The following is a 21,577-nucleotide window of genomic DNA, read 5'->3' on the forward strand; positions in this document are numbered from 1 at the left end:
TCGTTGAGCCTACGGACTTGCCCATAGCCAGGTGGCTAATACCACGGATGGGAGGATGGTGGGTCTGTTCACACACGGGGCTGACTCCATGCTTACACAGCTCAATCTTTGACCCTAAAAAAGAATTCTGTGTTATGGTGGCTGTGATACCAAAGATACTGTATCGACCAGAAGAAGCTGTATATGATTATTGGGCCCACAAATTGACTCTTAATCAACAAGAAAGAGCTTATAAAGTTAAGAGAGAGCCCATTACTGCCATAACCATAGCAACTATGTTCGGTCTGGGAATAGCCGGGGCCGGAACTGGAATAGCAGCTCTGTCCATGTAAAGTCAAGGATTTAACTCTTTAAGAGCGGCCATAGATGAAGACATTACCTGTATAGAACTATCTATTAGTCATTTAGAATCATCTTGAACTTCACTATCTGAAGTGGTCCTGCAAAACAGGAGAGGTTTAGATCTGCTTTTTCTGCAACAAGGAGGACTTTGTGCAGCCCTAGGAGAAGAGTGCTGTTTTTATGCTAATCACACTGGAATAGTCAGGGAATCTATGGCCAAAGTGAGAGAAGGATTAGCCCAACGTAAAAGAATGTGAGGCTCAACAAGGGTGGTTTGAGTCTTGGTTTCCACAGTCCCCTTGGTTGACCACCCTAATCTCCACATTGCTGGGACCCCTATTAGTACTTTTATTAATGTTTACCTTTGGCCCATGCATTATCAATAGACTTGTAGCCTTTGTAAAGGAACGCATAAATACAGTACAGCTGTTCGTGCTTCGGCAACAATATCAGACTGTGTCTCAGGAACCAGAGGAAGATTCCTCTGTATGATCTAAGAACAGGGGGAATGTCAGGCAGGCCAGACGGCTCAGTGAGGTGCATAGCACCAGGGACCTGAGTCATGTTTCCTGTTAGCTGGGAAGAAAAAACAGCATTCCTTGACCAAATTAGGAAGACTTCCCCTACACACCAACCAGAAAGAGACAGGACATGCACTCATTCTGTCTAGCCAATCATGTAATGCCAGCTACTCCTGTAACTGAGACAAAGAATTGACTATATATAAACCGCCATATCCCTTTGTTCAGGGTCCCTGTCGGATTCCGCTGTGTCGGATGAGACTCGGACCCTAGCGTGCTAGAAATAAACTCCCTTCCTGCCTTTTTGCATTACCGTGGAGGACTTGCTTTCTCTCGGTCGGTTCGGAGATACGGGCTCGGCGCATAACACACATGATTTGGGATAATCTTCAGCAAATAAAAGCTATTTTAAGTTGGTTGGTTTAATTTAAACAAATCTGTCTTTAAAGTTAACAACAGTGACTATAATACAGGTAACTTATTCTACTCAGGTTTACTAGTCAAATTCATGTTTCTTGGTCACAAAATTTGTCAGCAAAAATTAAAATAACTCAGGACAATGGCTGATTTTGTCATGAAGTTTTTGGTGGTTGATTTAGACATAATTGATGACAGCAAACGAGTTGAAGCAAAAGTGAAAGTTGCTCAGTTGTGTCTGACTATTTGCGACACCATGGACTATACAGTCCATGGAATTCTCCAGACCAGAATACTGGAGAATCCCCTTTCCCTTCTCCAGGGAACTTCCTGACCCAGGAATCAAACCCAGGTCTCCTGCATTGCAGGTGAATTCTTTACCAGCTGAGCCACCAGAGAAGCCCAGCAAATAAGTTATATAAGTGCAAATAGGATAAGAATTTATACATCAATTTTTTAGCAACAGTTATATTTTATTGTATATGTACTTAAGAATAGCCTCCAAAATCTTTTTGGTATCTTGAAACTTGAATTTTATTAAGTTAAATGATAGAAATTTGTTAAATATCTAGGTCATTTAAAATAAGAGAGTCATGAAATATTACTGAACATGTTTATCTACTTTTGGCTTCTGATTGCAGAGAAACTCAAGATAAATTTGGTTCTATTAGTTAACATGTTCTATATCACACTGAAAGACTGTACCATGAAGAAAGACATGTTTCTAGAAATTATGAAACATATTTATAAATTTGCCAATCTAAAATAAAATGCTTGTTTGACATGTGGTTTACAATCACTTACTTCTTTAGTTTTCACTAAAAATTAAGATTTCTCAGGGTTAAGAATTCTAATCAATATATGTAAAGTTGTTAGTAATAATAAGGGACACAATTTTGTATGCAAGGAAAGCAGGATGTGTTTCTTGGTTAAGAAAAGATATGAGGTATGGAAATGCATACCTGTTAAGGGAAGTGAAAGTAATTTTGCCTAAACTAGAACTTCTGGTTATAAAAGACAAATTAAATGCATACAAAAAGTTGAAGAGAAAGAGAAAAAGCAGGAATTTTACCTTTTATAATCAATCAAGCTGGCTAAAATTGAATTGATGTTATATGGATTTTAAAATATGCTTTAATATTTACTTAAAACTAAAACTTGGTTTTCTTTCATCTGCTAAAGTGATAAAGGAGATTCTCTTTCCATATGCACTAAAAACCTCACTGACCGCTGGATTGAGCAGATAAAGGCAGAGAATAAATCCATCTCCTAGTTAGGAGTAAATACAAATAAGATATAATAGTAAATCTCTCCTTAACTCTTGGAGACATTGTAGATTCTGTTGCAAAAGCACTAGCTGCCCAGCAAAGATCCTTAGACTCTCTGGTCAAGATCGTTCTTGATAATAGAATAGGCTTTTATCCTATTTTATTCAAATAGCTGAGCAAATTGTCTGCGCTATACCTGGATTGACACTTCAGGGAAGTTGAAACTCAGTTACATAAAATTACTGAACAAACCACTTGGCTTAAAAGGGTGACTGCTTCAGTGGGGTCTTTCTTTGATTGGTTTGGGTCTTGGGGACCATGGCTCTAAAGTGCACTCCAAACATTGTGAATTATCCTGCTTATTATAATCATAGTAATACCCTGAGTGTGTTTTATTTTCCTGAAAGTCTTAAATGCGTGTTTGCAGTTGCTAACCACCAAGCAGATGATCTCCCTAAGACTAGAACATCAGAAAAAGGAAGATGAGGAGACTGCTCAACTTAAGGATTATGAATCTAGAACCATGGCCTGTGAATGTCACAGGGACTAAGCAAAGACATCATGAGCTATGGATACCACACCAAGGATCAACAGGGCTGCGGGAACTGCAGAGCAGTAGGTGAGAGCAGCATTTATGCCTGAACTTTTCATCTCTCAGACTGAGCATTTGGCCAAACAGGGGGAATTATTAAAGGGAAAACCACAGGCTCAAAAGGGCACTGCTTGTGCTAAAGCCCCGATACCAAACCTAGATTTAATACTTGACCTGACTGAGGTTTTCACCTTCTCCAGGCATGTAATCCTTTCTTTCTTCCTTTTTCTTCATTCCTTCTTTCCTTTCTTCCTCCCTCCCTCTCTCCCTCTTTCTTTCTTTCTTCTGAAGTATAGTTGATTTACAATATTATATTAGTTTCAGGTGCACAACATATATACAGGGATATAACCTTAATTGGCCAACCTGGAATTTTCTGATCAGCACCAGTGATTTGCCAGAGGGACCGTTTTCATCCCCCAAAGGAAGAAGAGAGAATCTGAATAACAGACCCTTGCCTTTCCCCCTAAAGAAGGTGACCTGGCCTGAAACAATTCTTTCTTTTCATGTGCTCATAACTTCCTCACCCCTCCCTCCTTCTATAAAAATTCTCCATTTTGTGTGACCTCTGAGAACAGTAGTTGAGGTGCTGCCTGACACATAAACTGCTGAATAAACAACTAGATCTTCATATTTACTACATGCAGTTTTGTCTTTTGACAATCTTTTAGAACAAAAAGTGGAATTCCCCATAGTGGAATGTTGGACCGCCTGGCAGGACAATGAAGGAGAGAACAGAAGGCAAGGAGCTGTCCTTTCCTGTCTTTCTGGAAATGCCCTCTTGCATCAGCCTGCAACAAGGCTGACATCGCCATAAATCCTCCAATGGACACATCTCCAACTTCCGAACCCTATATATTTCTGTTTCTCTCAGCAAATCTGGGTACCTTTGTGAGTTTATCATTTTATGATTCAAAATCAATGCCTCTCAACTGGTAAAATCTAAGTCAGCTCTTTGCTATGCTTGATCAATAACTGATCTGACTTTTGCAAGGCAGAGGGTGAAGCCAGCTGACCCCTGGGACCCAGGTATTTTTCTACATGGCAGGGTGGCAGGGAAGTGGACAGCTGCAGAGGGGACAGAATATATACTTGACAAGGCTTAGCAGGCATCTTTTCTACCCTAGACATGCCTGACTGGCAGCCTTGTCCCTCTGCCTATGGAGTCTCATGGGATTTGCCTGAAAATCGAACCTCCTTTGCTGCTCAGTACTTTGAATTGGTTTTGGAATAAAGGCATGACTTCAGATATTTTTCTAGAAGTGTTCCACTTAGTATACTTAGGAATAATAATCTTTTCCGGTGGTCTCCCTGCCCCAACTTCTGCATCCCAGCCACCATCTCTATGGCCAGCCAAGCAGTGCTTCTGCTTCAGTATCCCCTTCATCATGTCTAGTGGAGTCTCCAGGCTTCCCATTGCCCTTGGGGTAACACAGGAGGTCCCCCTCTGGATCTGGTCCCCACTGGCCTGTCCAGTCTTCTCCCCCATGCCCAGGCCATATCATGCTCTCCCCCACCTTCCTGACACCTGACCCCTAGTCTTGAACACTCTCTTCTCTGTGCTGAAACTATTATCCTTCAAGATCTACCCCAGGTACATCTCCCCCATGGCCTCTGCAAAGTTAAGTGCCTCTTCTTTTTGTCCCCAGTGCTCCCTCCAGCAGAACCTCTTATTGCCTTCTATACTATGAATCCTAGTAGGTCTCTTTCCTCTATGTCCCCAGCCTTCAGCACACCATGGGCCTTCAACACAGGGGGACTGAATTCATTCCAGAATATCTCCCACTGTGCCATGTGTGTATCAATTTCAGCTGTCTCACAATGCAAATAACATGTATGGATGTGAGAGTTGGACTGTGAGGAAGGCTGAGCGCCGAAGAATTGATGCCTTTGAACTGTGGTGTTGGAGAATACTCTTGAGAGTCCCTTGGACTACAAGGAGATCCAACCAGTCCATCCTAAAGGAGATCAGTCCTGGGTGTTCACTGGAAGGACTGATGCTGAAGCTAAAACTCCAAAACTTTGGCCACCTCATGTGAAGAGTTGACTCATTGGAAAAGACCCTAATGCTGGGAGGGATTGGGGGCAGGAGGAGAAGGGGACGACAGAAGATGAGATGGCTGGATGGCATCACCAACTCTATGGACATGAGTGTGGGTGAATTCTGGGAGTTGGTAATGGACAGGGAGGCCTGGCGTACTGCGATTCATGGGGTCACAAAGAGTTGGACATGACTGAGTGACTGAACTGAATTCAACTGAAGGGAAAATTAGTCTCATCCAACAGCTTTCAGGCTGCTATCTTTTCAACATAAAAATCTTAGACAACCTCTAGGTGTTTGGTAATATTTTCTGCCTGACCATCTGAGTCCAAGCGAAAGCCATGGACCAGGAGCATCCAGGTCTACCCTAGACTTACTGAGTCAGAATCTGGATTGTGCCCAGCCCCAGGTGCTCATGTGCACACTCAGAAGTGAGAAGCACTTCTCTAAAAGACATCCATCTCCTTCCTAACGAAAGCCTGATTTGTGGAATGGTAGAAACACCTCTACAGTTTGACGCACCTGTAGAATTAGCCAATCCCAAAAGAACAGAGAAGAGGTGGCCATTACATGGTTGCACCTCCTTTTCTTTCTGTATTAGATAGGACAGCTTACTGTGAAGGTCAAAGGAGCCAGAATTGGGCCCGAGGGAGAAGCTCTAGGAACTGCCAGCGCTGGGTGAACTGATACTGGGTGAGGTGTAATTGGCTGCCATGGGATGGTGCTCAGGCAGGAAGCAGGCAAATTCTTGTGGGGGCTGGAGTCTGGAAAGCTGATTTGATGTGGGAACTTCAGACACAGAATGGCTGGATGTCTGGTTGGCAACATGCCTGGGAAGAAAGGGTGAAGGCTTAGAAGGGGAGTGTATAACGGTTCTCTTCAGACGGGAGCTGTTTTGCATAAAGTGAAAAAATGAAAATGTTAGTTGCTCAGTTGTGTCTGACTCTTCGTGACCCCATGGACTGCAGCCCGCCAGGCTCCTCTGTCCATGGGATTCTCCAGGCAAGAATACTGGAGTCGGTTGCCATTCCCTTCTCCAGGGGATCTTTCCAACCCAGGGATTAAACTTGAGTCTCCTGCATGGCAGGCAGATAGATTCTTTACTGTCTGAGCCATCAGGAAAGCCACAATTTTGCATAAAGGGGACAGTAACAGACTGAACTTTGGGTCTCAACTGGCAGGAGCAAGTAATAAATACAAAATCTGACTTGCAACAATAAAAAGGAAAATGTCCTAAGTAAGTGCTGTGTGGATGATACTTTTGGCTTGAAACAGAGAGAGACATGGGCCAAGGGATTACAAAGAACAGTAAAGGGAGAGATAGAGAAGGGATGCGGGGCTTCACTGGTGGCCTAGTGGTTAAGAATCTGCCTGCCAGTGCAGGGTACGTGGGTTTGATCCCTGGTCCAGGAAGATCCCACATGCAGTGGAGCAACTGAGCCTGAAAGCCATGACAACCGAAGTCCACGTCCCTAGAGCCTGTGCTCTGCAACAAGAGAAGCCACTGTAATGAGAAGCCCAAGCACTGCAACAAACAGTAGCCCCCCCAGTCTCCACAACTAGAGAAAACCTCTGCGCAGCAATGAAGACCCAGCATGCCCCAAAATAAATAAATCATTAACAGTAAAAAGGAAGAGATGATAGTCCATCACATACTGTAGAAGTTAAACAGACAAAACCCTCAACCAGCAACTGAACTGCAAATGCTCCTCAGGACACAGTCTTTGGCTCCTATAGGGGAGGTCAGCAGCACCTTCTCAATGTCCGTTGCTGTTACTGCCCCCATCACCCTGAGAGCCTCTGAGGGCACTATGTCCTCTGGGTGCTCTGGCCCATGGATAGATGCAGATTCTTCCTGAAGTCCTCAGGACTAGGCATGTACAACTGCTTGGCAGAAGGGAAAGAGACCCTAAGAAGACTACAAGTCCAGATGCTTGGCATGAAAGGCACAAGCTCGTCTACAGTGTACGTGTGGCAGGCACACTGTTTTCCTGGTTCCTATTAGAATTGTTCATCTCTATGAATAAGAGCTGCTATCAGGCCCCTATGTGTTCTCAGAGCTCAGGAAAAAGCACAGAGATTTAGTTTTCCCTTCCACCTGCACTAGTCTAAGTGATGCTTCGAGGACCCTCTTTTTCCCTGGGTAGCTGAGAAATGCGAGTAACACAACCTCAGGCAAATCTCCACCTATCCCTGCAGAGCGAGCTGACCCCTGACAGCTTTTCAGAATTACAATCTCAGAATACAGCAGAAAAGACAAAAAAGAGCAAGACACATGCCCCTGGTATCCTAGGGTCATTTCCGGATGCCAAGCCTTCCTCCCTTGCTGTCAACTAAGCCTCTGATAAGTCTTGCTCTGCCACTGGTGAGTGATGGTGGTAAGCAAGTTTACATTTAGGTGATGGCTGGAAAATCCAGTGAGTGTCTGTGGGAAGTCCCACAGACAGAACCCATATCATTTCTGGGAAGACAAGATTCACCCACAGAAGAAAGTCAGAGAATGGAATACTGTAGCCCAAGCAGATGATGCCTCAGCCAAAGTCTAAAAGGTAGGTGGCAGCAAAGCCGGGGGTGGGAGGTCCTTCATACACAGCTGGGTAAGTCCAGCGTCACCTGGGGAAAGCTGCAGCACTACATTCCCAGAAGGGGTTATGGTGATGGATAAATGGTCCAGTGCCCTAGGGCATCACTGGGCTCTGGGAGGAAGGGAGGGCTCAACTGTGAGCAGGTCCCTGGCTTCCCCAGGATAGCTCCTGGGGAGACGCTAAGTACAGCAAGGCTTCAAGGGCTGATTGGGAGAGAGTGGTCCAGAGGAGACAGAGGGCTCTGAGCATGATGGATTGCTTTCACTATGCTGTAATCCCCTCCTGCCTGGAGGGAAATGACTTAGAACAGGTATAAGAATTTGAAGTGCCAAATAAAAATAGCTGTGAAAGGAAGAGAAGCAAAAAGCAAATGAGAAAAAGAAAGATATAAGCATCTGAATGCAGAATTCCACAGAATAGCAAGAGATAAGAAAGCCTTCTTCAGTGATCAATGCAAAGAAATAGAGGAAAAGAACAGAATGGGAAAGACTAGAGATCTCTTCAAGAAAATTAGAGATACCAAGGGAACATTTCATGCAAAGATGGGCTCAGTAAAGGACAGAAATGGTATGGACCTAACAGAAGCAACAGATATTAAGAAGACGTGGCAAGAATACACAGAACTGTACAAAAAAGATCTTCACGACCAAGAGAATCACCATGGTGTGATCACTCATCTAGAGCCAGACATCCTGGAATGTGAAGTCAAGTGGGCCTTAGAAAGCATGACTACGAACAAAGCTAGTGGAGGTGATGGCATTCCAGTTGAGCTATTTCAAATCCTGAAGGATGATGCTGTGAAAGTGCTGCACTCAATATGCCAGCACATTTGGAAAACTCAGCAGTGGCCGCAGGACTGGAAAAGGTCAGTTTTCATTCCAATCCCAAAGAAAGGCAATGCCAAAGAATGCTCTAACTACCACACAATTGCACTCATCTCACATGCTAGTAAAGTAATGCTCAGAATTCTCCAAGCCTGGCTTCAGCAATACGTGAAATGTGAACTTCCTGATGTTCAAGCTGGTTTTAGAAAAGGCAGAGGAACCAGAGATCACATTGCCAACATCTGCTGGATCATGGAAAAAGCAAGAGAGTTCCAGAAAAACATCTATTTCTGCTTTATTGACTATGCCAAAGCCTTAGACTGTGTGGATCACAAGAAACTGTGGAAAATTCTGAGAGAAATGGGAATACCAGACCACCTGACCTGCCTCTTGAGAAATCTGTATGCAGGTCAGGAAGCAACAGTTAGAACTGGACATGGAACAACAGACTTGTTCCAAATAGGAAAAGGAGTACGTCAAGGTTGTATATTGTCATCCTGCTTATTTAACTTCTATGCAGAGTACATCATGAGAAACGCTGGACTGGAAGAAACACAAGCTGGAATCAAGATTGCCGCGAGAAATATCAATTACTTCAGATACGCAGATGACACCACCCTTATGGCAGAAAGTGAAGAGGAACTAAAAAGCCTCTTGATGAGAGTGAAAGAGGAGAGTGAAAAAGTTGGCTTAAAGCTCAACATTCAGAAAACAAAGATCATGGCATCTGGTCCCATCACTTCATGGGAAATAGATAGGGAAACAGTGGAAACAGTGTCAGACTTTATTTTTGGGGGCTCCAAACTCACTGCAGATGGTGATTGCAGCCATGAAATTAAAAGACGCTTACTCCTTGGAAGGAAAGCTGTTATCAACCTAGACAGCATATTGAAAAGCAGAGACATTACTTTGCCGACTAAGGTCCGTCTAGTCAAGGCTATGGTTTTTCCTGTGGTCATGTATGGATGTGAGAGTTGGACTGTGTAGAAGGCTGAGCGCCGAAGAATTGATGCTTTTGAACTGTTGTGTTGGAGAAGATTCTTGAGGGTCCCTTGGACTGCAAGGAGATCCAACCAGTCCATTCTGAAGGAGATCAGCCCTGGGATTTCTCTGTAAAGAATGATGCTAAAGCTGAAACTCCAGTACTTTGGCCACCTCATGCAAAAAGTTGACTTATTGGAAAAGACTCTGATGCTGGGAGGGATTGGGGGCAGGAGGAGATGGGGACGACAGAGGATGAGATGGCTGGATGGCATCACTGACTCGATGGACGTGAGTCTGAGTGAACTCCGGGAGTTGGTGATGGACAGGGAGCCCTGGCATGCTGCGATTCATGGCGTCGCAAAGAGTTGGACACGACTGAGTGACTGAACTGAACTGAAACTGTGTTTGCTTGGTGGCTCTTGCTGCTTGCCAGAAGCCAGTTCAGGGAGGAGCCTGTTCTACTGAGCAGTTACACCTGGCACATATCTGCAGATACCTCACTCAGAACTGGGCCCCAGGGGCTTGGGGATCATCGCAGCTCCTCATCCTGGCATCCAAAATCTTGACTGTCAACCCTCCCCTTCGCCTGATCTCTCCAAACTCACTCCCCATTTCTCCCTAGTCCCTACCCACTCCACAAGCCAGACTGGCTTCCTGATACTGCCCACTGTGCCCTGAATAGCCTCCTACAGTGCAGCCTTCACCCTTACATCTGCTTCAGGAAGAGTCAGCCCTCCCCCTAGGAACTGAAGGCCTCCCCCAGTGAGGGATAGCCTGCTTCATCTGTGATCAGTAAAACAAAACAAAACCAACCCAGTAAAACATGGCTCACTCCAGTTTGCTCTACAAAGCTGGGAGAAGGGGCTAGACAGGAGACATATCTGGGACTAGTGGTGATGCTCTTCCCTGGAGAAAGGAGCACTTCCAGTTCCCAGTCAGTCCTAGCCAGTAGAAGAGAGAACTGGCCCCAAGTGGAGGGTGGAGTTTGCCCCCATGGAGGAGTAAAGTGGGCCAGTACGGTAGAAGGAGGGAAGATTCTGCTCTCGGTCTGGGAACTGGTTTAGGAATTCCAGGAAAGCATTTTGACTTTGACCACTGCCACACATATCAGAGAACCAGGAGCGCCTATCTGTGATCTGTTAGCCTGCTGGGGTGATGGCTGGGGAGACAGACTAAATGCTGTCTACAGCAAGTAAGCTTGAGGGAAGAGGGGAATGATGCAGAATCATCATCAGCCACCCACAGCTGGCAGACTCAGGCAGGGAGCCATCATCAGGTCATTGGTCCTAATGTTACACCTGTTTATATCACTTTGCCTGGCATGGTGAAGTGATACAGGGAGGTGCTGCTTCCTTCTTGTCTTTGTTCCACACAAAGTCACATTTTCCATCATTCATTCATCCGCTCAACACTTGCCAATCACCTGCCTTGTGCCTGGCCCTGTGCTGGGCGCTGCAGACACACCAACAAATGGACGGCATCCTTGCCTTCTTGGCCTTGTTGTCAAGAGTGGAAAATAGCTTTGTGCCCCAAGGTAGGGGCCCCACGCATTTTTCATATACAGAACAAACATTATCAACATGTTTTACTTTGCATACATTGAACACTGAAATAAGTACAAACTCTGTTTGGAAATTACATTTAAATTTAAGTACAAAAATGTGATTCCAAATCTATAGGTATCTCATTTATCAAAGACAAAACAGATTGGGATCATTCTCCAGATATGGCTTTGGGTTTTGCTTTCCTCTCTTAAAATCCCATTGGGAACGTGGTCCAGGCTTAGAAAGCTTTTATATTCTCTCTAGGCTTTCTTTTCAAAAGCAAGACTTTCACTGGGGCCAGTTATTACATGTCAAAACAAAACAAGGCAAATTCTTTACTCAAATAGCTTTCCATTCACTCATTCATTCATTCAAGGCCTATTTCTTGAGCACCTACCACTGGGGCCAGACATGTGTTCAACCTGAGAAATTCTACTGTGAACAGGAGCGACAGAATCCTGTCCTCAGGATCCTAATGGTCTAGTGAATTACACTCAACCAGAGCTCAGGCCTCCCGAGGTTGGGAACACAGTTTCCCCCTCTGGTTTGTACTCTTTTCTCTGCCTCTGGCTTGATCCTAACTAGATGGACACTGAGATGACCCACCGTGCTCTTTACATCTCATATATCTCAACTGTGTCTCCTCTTACTCAGCATTTCATCTTTTTCACTTTGTTCAAAAAGGCTGCCCTTGGGGCTCAGTGGCAAAGAATCCGCCTGCCAAAGCAGGAGACGTGGGGGGTCAATCTCTGGGTCGGAAAGACCCCCTGGAGAAGGAAATGGCCACCAAATCCAGTATTCTTGCCTGGGAAGCCCTACAGACAGAAGAGCCTGGTGGGCAACAGTCTGCTGCTGCTGCTAAGTCGCTTCAGTCGTGTCTGACTCTGTGCGACCCCATAGACGGCAGCCCACCAGGCTCCCCCGTCCCTGGGATTCTCCAGGCAAGAACACTGGAGTGGGTTGCCATTGCCTTCTCCAATGCATGAAAGTGAAAATTGAAAGTGAAGTTGCTCCATCGTGTCTGACTCTTTGCGACCCCATGGACTGCAGCCTACCAGGCTCCTCTGCCCAGGGGATTTTCCAGGCAAGAGTACTGGAGTGGGGTGCCATTGCCTTCTCTGGGGCTACAGTCTGTGGGCTCGCAAAAGAGTCAGACACAAGTGAGTGACTAAACAACAACAAACTTTGTTCAAGAGCTAATGATTCTGGCTTTCTCCAAGGGTGGATTTAATTACCCCTCCCATCTTTCTAGCTTCAAGATTAAGGGAGACAAAGTTGTGCAGGGGACAATCTGAGGTCCTGCCAGTCTGGGCAGCTGAACTGGATTAGGACTGAATGCCTGACTAAAAGGCAGCCATTCAAAGTCTGACCAGTGGTCTGGCATCAGCCTGCCTGATAGGGACATGAATGAAAAACACAGCTAATCACACCCTTTCTGCTGTTGTTCAGTTACCAGGTCATGTCTGACTCTTTGCGACCCCATGGACTGCAGCACACCAGACTTCTCTGTCCTTCATCATCTGCCAGAGCTTGCTCAAACTCATGTCTACTGAGTCAGTGATACCATCCAACCATCTCATCCTCTGTTGTCCCCTTCTCCTCTTGCCCTCAATCTTTCCCAGCATCAGGGTCTTTCCCAGCAAGTCGGCTCTTCGCATCAGGTGGCCAAAGGATTGGAGCTTCAGTTTCAGCATTAGTCCTTCCAATGAATATTCATGGTTGCCGTCCTTTAGGATTGACTGGTTTGATCTACTTGGAGTCCAAGGGACTTTCAGAGTCTTCTCTAGCACCACAGTTCAAAAGCATCAATTCTTCAGTGCTCAGCCTTCTTTATGGTCCAACTTTCACATCCACACATGATTACTGGAAAAACCATAGTTTGACTACATGAATCTTTGCTGGCAAAGTGCTTTATAATGTGTTGTCTAGGTTTGTCATAACTTTTCTACCAAGGAGCAAGCATCTTTTAATTTCATGGCTGCAGGCACTGTCCTTAGTGATTTTGTAGCATAAGAAAATAAAATCTGCCACTGTTTCCATTTTCCCCCATCAATTTGCCATGAAGTGATGGGACTAGTGCATTCTCTTGGAAAAACTCTATTAACCTTTGACCTGCTTTGTTTTGTATGCCAAGGCCAAGTTTGTCTGTTACTCCAGGTTATCTCTTGACTTCCTACTTTTGCATTCCAGTCCCCTATAATGAAAAGGACAAAGGACATCTGTTTTGGGTGTTAGTTCTAGAAGGTCTTATAGGTCTTCATAGAACCGTTGGACTTCAGCTTCTTCAGTATTACTGGCTGGGGCATAGACTTAGATTACTGTGATATTGAATAGTTTGCCTTGGAAATGAAGAGATCATTTTGTCATTTTTGAAACTGCATCCAAGTACTGCATTTTGGATTCTTTTGTTGACTATGAAGGCTACTCCATTTCTTCTAAGGGATTCTTGCCCACAGTAGTAGGTATAATGGTCATCTAGTTCAATTCACCCATTCCAGTCCATTTTAGTTCACTGTTTCCTAAAATGTTGATGTTCACTCTTGCCATCTCCTGTTTGACCACTTCCAATTTGCCTTGATTCACAGACCTAACATTCCAGATTCCTATGCAGTACTGCTCTTTACAGCATTAGACATTACTTCCATCACCCTTCACATCCACAACTGGATGTTGTTTTTGCTTTGGCTCTGTCTCCATTCTTTCAGGAGTTATTTCTCCACTGATCTCCCATAGCATATTGGGCACCTACTAACCTGGGGAGTTCATCTTTCAGTATCCTATCTACTGCGGATAGAATAGTGACTGTGGCTCAGATCATGAACTCCTTATTGCAAAATTCAGACTTAAATTGAAGAAAGTAGGGAAAACCACTAGACCATTCAGGTATGACCTAAATCAAATCTCTTAGGATTACAGAGTGGAAGTGACAAATAGATTCAACGGATTAGATCTGATAGACTGTGTGCCTGAAGAACTAGGGACAGAGGTTCATGACATTGTACAGGAGGCAGTGATCAATACCATCTCCAAGAAAAAGAAATTCAAAAAGGCAAAATGGTTGTTTGAGAAGGCCTTACAAATGGCTGAGAAAAGAAGAGAAGCTAAATGCAAAGGAGGAAAGGAAAGATATATCCATTTGAATGCAGAGTTCCAAAGAATAGCAATAAGAGATAAGAAAGCCTTCCTCAGTGATCAGTGCAAAGCAATAGAGGAAAATAATAGAATGGGAAAGACTAGAGATCTCTTCAAGAAAATTAGAGATATCAAGGGAACATTTCATGCAAAGATGGGCACAATAAAGGACAGAAATGGTACAGATCTAACAGAAACAGAAGATGTTAAGGAAAGGAGGCAAGAATACATAGAACTGTACAAAAAAGATCTTCATGACCCAGGTAACCATGATGGTGTGATCACTCACCTAGAGCCAGACATCCTGGAATGTGAAGTCAAGTGGGCCTTAGACAGCATCACTATGAACAAAACTAGAGGAGGTGATGGAATTCCAGTTGAGCTATTTCAAATCCTAAGAGATGATGTTGTTAAAGTGCTGCAGTCAATATGCCAGAAAATATGGAAAACACAGCAGTGGCCACAGGACTGGAAAAAGTCAGTTTTCATTCCAATCCCAAAGAAAGGCAATGCCAAAGAATGCTCAGATTAATGCACAATTGCACTCATCTCACACACTAGTAAAGTAATGCTCAAAATTCTCCAAGCCAGGCTTCCATAGTACATGAACCGTGAACTTCTTGATGTTCAAGCTGGATTTCAAAAAGGCAGAGGAACCAGAGATCAAATTGCCAACATCCCTTGGATCATCAAAAAAGCAAGAAAATTCCAGAAAAACATCTATTTCTGCTTTATTGACTACACCAAAGCCTTTCACAAAAAACTATGAAAAATTCTTAAAGAGATGGGAATACCAGACCACCTCACCTGACTCCTGAGAAATCTGTATGCAGGTCAAGAAGCAACAGTTAGAACTGGACATGGAACAACAGATTGGTTCCAAATTGGGAAAGGAGTACGTCAAGGCTGTATATTGTCACTCTGCTTAATTCACTTATATGCAGAGTATATCAGTGAAATGCCAGGCTGGATGAAGCACAAGCTGGAATAAAGATTGCTTGGAGAAATATCAATAACTTTAGATATGCAGATGACACTACCCTTATGGCAGAAAGTGAAGAGGAACTAAAGAACCTCTTTTTTGCTTCTTCTAAGGAGCCTCTTGATGAAAGTGAAGGAGGAGAGTGAAAAAGTTGGCTTAAAACTCAACATTCAGAAACTAAGATCATGGCATCCGGTCCCATCACTCCATGGCAAGTAGATGGGGAAATAATGGAAACAGTGAGATACGTTATATTCTTGGGCTCCAAAATCACTGCAGATGGTGACTGCAGCCATGAAATTAAAAGGCACTTGCTCCTTGGAAGAGAAGCTATGAGAAACCTAGATAGCATATTAAAATGCAGAGCTATTACTTTACTGACAAAAGTCCGTCTAGTCAAAGCTATGGTTTTTCCAGTAGTCATATATGTATGTGAGAGTTGGACTCTAAAGAAAGCTGCGCACAGAAGAACTGATGCTTTTGAACTGTGGTGTTGGAGAAGACTCTTGAGTGTCCCTCTGACTGCAAGGAGATCCAACCAGTCCATCCTAAAGGAGATCAGTCCTCAGTATTCATTGGAACAACTGATAATGAAGCTGAAACTCCAATACTCTGGCCACCTGATGTGAAGAACTGACTCATTGCAAAAGACCCGATGCTGGGAAAGATTGAAAGTGGGAGGAGAAGGGGCTGACAGAGGATGAGATGGTTGGATGGCATCACTGGCTCGATGGACAGTGATGTTTGAGTAAGCTCTGGGAGATGGTGATGGACAGGGAAGGCTGGCATGCTGCAGTCCATGGGGCTGCAAAGAGTCAGACACGACTGAGTGACTGAACTGACTAACTGATGGGACCGGGAAGCTGAACAATGAAAGATACGGAGAACATAGATAGAGAAAGAGGTAGTATGTAACAGGGACTTTAAAGACATATGAAGGGAAGGCAACAGACAAAGGCAGAGAAGTCCATGGAACACCATGAGTTATCAGCAAGCAGAAGCTGCAGCAGCAGCAGCAACCAAATGGCAGCACAGAGATGACTCCAGCATCCCTGTCCAGGCAGTTGAACTACTGATGTTACCACTAGAACTCTTGTTACTCCATACACTGTTCAGTCCTCTGTGAGCGCCTTCTCTGCACTGGCCTTCCCATCCTTATTTCTCCTTAGTTCATTGCTATATCTCCATCACCTAAGAGTAAGCTGAACCTTCTATCTTTGCATCCTAAAAGAGGTAAACAAAAATCCACATCCATCTAAGGCCATTGTGTCTCCACTGCCAGAGCCAATAGTTTCAGTTCAGTTCAGTTCAGTCGCTCAGTTGTGTCCGACTCTGTGACCCCATGAATCACAGCACGCCAGGCCTCCCTGTCCATCACTAACTCCTAGAGTTCACTCAGACTCACGTCCATCGAGTCAGTGATGCCATCCAGCCATCTCATCCTCTGTCGTCCCCTTCTCCTCCTGCCCCCAATCTCTCCCAGCATCAGAGTCTTTTCCAATGAGTCAACTCTTCACATGAGGTGGCCAAAGTGTTGGAGTTTCAGCTTTAGCATCATTCCTTCCAAAGAAATTCCAGGGCCGATCTCCTTCAGAATGGAGTGGTTGGATCTCCTTGCAGTCCAAGGGACTCTCAAGAGTCTTCTCCAACACCACAGTCAAAAGCCTCAATTCTTCAGTGCTCAGCCTTCTTCACAGTCCAACTCTCACATCCACACACGACCACAGGAAAAACCATAGCCTTGACTAGACAGACTTTAGTTGGCAAAGTAATGTCTCTGCTTTTGAACATACTATCTAGGTTGCTCGTAACCTTTCATCCAAGGAGTAAGCGTTTTTTAATTTCATGGCTGCAATCACCATCTGCAGTGATTTTGGAGCCCCAAAAAATAAAGTCTGACACTGTTTCCACTGTTTCCCCATCTATTTGCCATGAAGTGATGGGACCGGATGCTATGATCTTCGTTTTCTGAATGTTTAGAAACCTGCTAACGCAGAGGCTGTATTCTGGCTCTCCAACCTCTGCCTGTATGCCCTCCGTGCAAGGCCAAGGAACACACAACCTTCCCCGGGTGCTGAGCGATGATCAAAACTTGAAATGCACTAGCAGCGTGTAGGCTTTCCAGCACTTTCTCCTGAGCACTGTGGGATAATTACTATTGATTGGAAGATGTCATAAGACTTGAGAAAGGGCACCCTGGACAAACTGGGCACATGAGTTAGACGAGTTGCCTGGACATTCTGAGCTGTACAATGTGGGTAATATATCACCCAGGATTTGTGAGAACAAATAGGCTACTCCATTTCTCACAGCAGAGTGCCTATGCTTTACAAACTCCTCTAGTGATACACTGTGATGATCAGAAGGCAGGTGCAGCCCCTCCGAGACACACGGCAAAGCTGCCTTCAGCCGACAAGACTGACAAGAGCAGGCCCACCTTGCCAGCCAGGCTTGCAAACTGGCTTGACGTCCACCTGCACCAGGGTGTCCTGTGCTGCGGGCTTCTGTCCACAGTCATAGGCGGTTACTAGGATCTCATACTGGTGCTGCTTGTCATAGCTCAGCTTCTCCGTGTTTCTGACGTTGCCTGAGGACACAGAGACATTGAAAATAATTTCAGATCAAGTGAATCACGTTGCAGTTCTTCAAAATCCCTTCTGCCCTCCTCCAGCCTTCACCAGAATAAAATGTCCCCTTTTCCTATCTCTTTATAAAAGCCAGGGCACGTAGGGAGCGTGGCTTCCACATGTGGCCTGCTTGAGCCTTAGTGGCAGAGTCCTAGGAACTGCTGGCTGGAGCCACTCCAGCTGTGGGACAGAACTGGCAGGGAATTCTGTGCACACATCTGGAACCCAGCTGGTTGTATTAAGTATGGGGTTGTCAGAATACCACCCTAAACTGCGCCCACATGGCTATGTCCCTGATTACAGGGTGTCGTGTGCTCACGTTACAGGAAATCTCTGGGAAAAAGATGGAATTCAGGAACTTCTCAACATGTATTTATTTTTTAACATCTGGGCTCTTTGCCAGGAATATGCGCTGCCTCTTCTCACATTATTTTGCTACCAAATAGGAAGTAAAATCAATAAGAGAAGACGTGTGACCTCTCTTCTGAAAGCTACACAGAATAATAGATTCCTTGCCCTGGTGGCAAAGACATTTTTCTTCTCCAAGAGAGATCAGATATTGTTTCTGAGCCATTTGTGTGTTTTTGTTCCCATGGGTTAGATACAATGGTTCAGAAATATTTGACAATTAATGAGCAAACTTTTATTTGACTATTTTTGCTGAAATACAATTTTGGTTTCAAAAATGAATCAAGGCCTGATGTGCATTTAATTCTTTTAACTGTTTAATTCCCAGAGATTAAAGTCTTTCTTTCAGAAGAATAATTTCATTCTGGCTTTTCTTTTCCAATGAAAATTAGAGTTGACAGCAAATTAGAACTCAAATGATATCATCATCCTTTGCTAGACGCAAAATCAAGAAGATGAAAATTAAAAAGCAAATCAACAAGCAAATACACAAACATGGAATCACTGACTCAGGTACACAATTTCTGTGTAACTTTGTTGAATTTAAAAAAAATTATTAAAGTATAGTTGACTTGCAATGTTGTGTTAATTTCTGCTGTACAGCAAAGTGGCTTAGTTATACATACATATTCTTTTGCATGCTCTTTTCCATTATGGCTTATCATAGGATATTGAATATAGTTCCCCATGCTATACACTAGGACTGTGCTGTTTATCTATCCTACATGTACGGGTTTGCATCTGCTCATCCTGAACTCCCAGTCCTTTCCTCCCCCACACCCTTTCCCCCTTGGCAACTACTAGTCTGTTCTTTCTGACTGTGTGACTCAGGTATATATTTATTTCAGTCTCAGCTTGGGGCCCTGCACATGCGTGAAAGGGCTCAGTGTGGGGTTGGTAATATTCTCTGTGGCTTCTGTTAACAAACTAGTTCATGGTTATAGCCATCACAAGGGAGTACTTCTGCCAGGTGGAAGCACTGTAATAGGACCATGAGAATATGCTTCAGCAACATCAAATTGAATTTTGAACAAAATGTTTTAACTTTCTCTTTCTTTAAAGTTAAATGGCTCTCAAAAGATACACCTTGTAGAAGGGGAAGGCTCAGGGTTTACAGGCCGTGTGACATTCAGCAGACCAACACTATTGATTGTGGCAGAAAAATAAACACTCAAGACCGCAATATTTGGCTCAATTTACCGCAGCTCCACTTGAGTAAGAAGTCTTAATGAAACTGTCTGAGAAACCAACTCACTTTCTCCACCACCACCAGTTTCACACAAGGGAGAATGGGTTTCAGAGGATAGGATTTGGAGCATTAGATAAACATGAGAGTATAATAATGTTGCCAATGGTTGTGGGGGAAGGGTTGTATTTGGCTAAGTCACACTTTAAAAAAATTTTTTTTTAAGATCACAAAAAGCCATCCTTTTGCTTTTGTGACAATTGTTACTATTCTCCCAACTTGTTAATGATTTCTCCTAGTGGCATCTTCTCAGGAGACCTGAGTCCACAGCTACCCCAGGTGAGCACTGATCTCTGTGCGTATTTCTCTGTTCCAAATGAACCTGGGAAGCTAACTCTCAAAGAACTATCAGTATCTACCATGTCACAGCGAAAGTATTTTTTGAAAACTCAGCTGGGGCGGTGGATTCAGTGAGACAAGCGCACTGACCTACACCCTCCTTCTGCCGGAATTTAAACTGGGGCAGCCATTTTGGAAAGCTACACAGGTTGGTTATTTTGCAACTGCTCATACCTTTTGGCCAAGCAATTTCACATCTAAAAACTTCCTCCAGGAAAATGATACAAATTGCAAACCAACAAATATGTTCATCTAAGCATTATTTATTATTAAAACATTGAAAAAGAATAAAGAAACTGGATGCCCAATCGTCAGGAGACAAGCTAAGCCTGAATCTCTGCTTAGATGGACTGCTTTTCACAGTAAAGTATTAATTACTAACTGCTTTATGGATGGAGAAAATCCATGCAATTAAATGATAAGTGAAAAAAGGGAAAGTGTGGCCTTACTTTTGTTTCAAAACTTCATGGAAAAAGTGCTGGCAGAATGTCAGTGGTAGTTCTCTTTCGTGGGATTACAAAAGTGACTTCATACTTTTCTAGGCTGCCCAGTTTCCCACCAGGGGCGTGCAGTTCCTCCTCTTCTATTCAGGTGAAAGGGAAGTATGTTCACGTACTTGAAGATAAGCAGACTTGGGCTCACACCTCACTCTTAGGTGGCCAAGGGCCCTGACTCTCCAGGGCAGCCTGTGGAGGGCTCAGCGGAGGCTGTGTGAAACCAACCACCGCTTGAAAGGTACGAAAGCCTGCTGAGTTGAGGCGGGTGTCCTGGTGAGCCCCGCACCTCCCTGCGCGGTCCTCCCCAAGTTGGTTGAGTGCTTGCTCTGTGCCGATAGTCTGAGGAATGCCTTGTGAGATCCGCCCTCTCACACAGGCACAGTATTTGTTTATTTGTCTATTTCGGCTGCGCTGGGTCTTCACTGTGGTGCTCAGGCTTTCTCTCCTTGTGGCTGATGTGGGCTTCTCCAGTTGCGCTATGCAGGATTAGCTGCCCCATAACATGTGGGATCTTAGTTCCCTGATCAGGGATTGAACCTGTGTCTCCGGCACTGGAAGGCTGATTCTTTAAACAACTAGACCACCAGGGAAGTCCCTCAGGCACAGTATTTAATTCCCATTTTACAATGAAGATCTGATATCAAGTTTTCAATTCATCAAGGATCTCCTTCTTCCCCTGTCTCTCACAGTGGGCAGAGGATTGAGACGAACCTTGGTATTTTTGAACTTAAATACCATTGTCATACATTCCCGTCAAATATCACTGAAGACAGTGATAATATCACTGGTGAAAAAGCTTTGGGATCAACATTCAGGGGACCTGGCTCCAGTCCCCATTCTGCCAGCTCTTTACTCTTTAGGAATCAGTTTTTCCATCAGTTCAAGAAAGTGAGGCTCTACCAATCTGAGGGAGACTAGTCAAGTGCTAGAAGATACAGGGGGCCCGGAAGCCACCTGAAATGGATCCAGAATATCCCAAGAGGTGGCAGTGCCACCAACTTAGTTACCTGCTCATAATTTCAGCTTGAAAATCCATGGGGAGTGACTAACCTTCTTGTCCGAGTCACCCAGGCAAGTATCTGATAGTCATGGTGTCAGGAGTGGAACACTCTCCATGCCGGGTACCCTGTTAACACCATCCGCAGCCACTGCCTCTCCTCGAGGCCTCACTGCTACTGCCATGATCTCTCAGGGGAGGAGTTCAAGGGAAGGGAGGCCGAGGACCCCT

The 21,577-nt window shown here is 44.4% G+C and overlaps 1 protein-coding gene across 1 annotated transcript in view; it reads right to left on the bottom strand.

Moving 5' to 3' along the window:
- The window catches only part of CLSTN2 (calsyntenin 2), a 755,598-nt gene that overhangs the window by 164,953 nt on the left and 569,068 nt on the right, over window positions 1-21,577 (bottom strand). Inside the window, exon 5 of the mRNA XM_018049827.1 lies at window positions 17,670-17,819. Coding sequence (XP_017905316.1) covers window positions 17,670-17,819 — 150 coding nt within the window. The remainder of the gene's footprint in view (window positions 1-17,669; window positions 17,820-21,577) is intronic.

The sequence above is a fragment of the Capra hircus genome, chromosome 1, assembly GCF_001704415.2.
Source record: "Capra hircus breed San Clemente chromosome 1, ASM170441v1, whole genome shotgun sequence".
NCBI lineage: Eukaryota > Metazoa > Chordata > Mammalia > Artiodactyla > Bovidae > Capra > Capra hircus.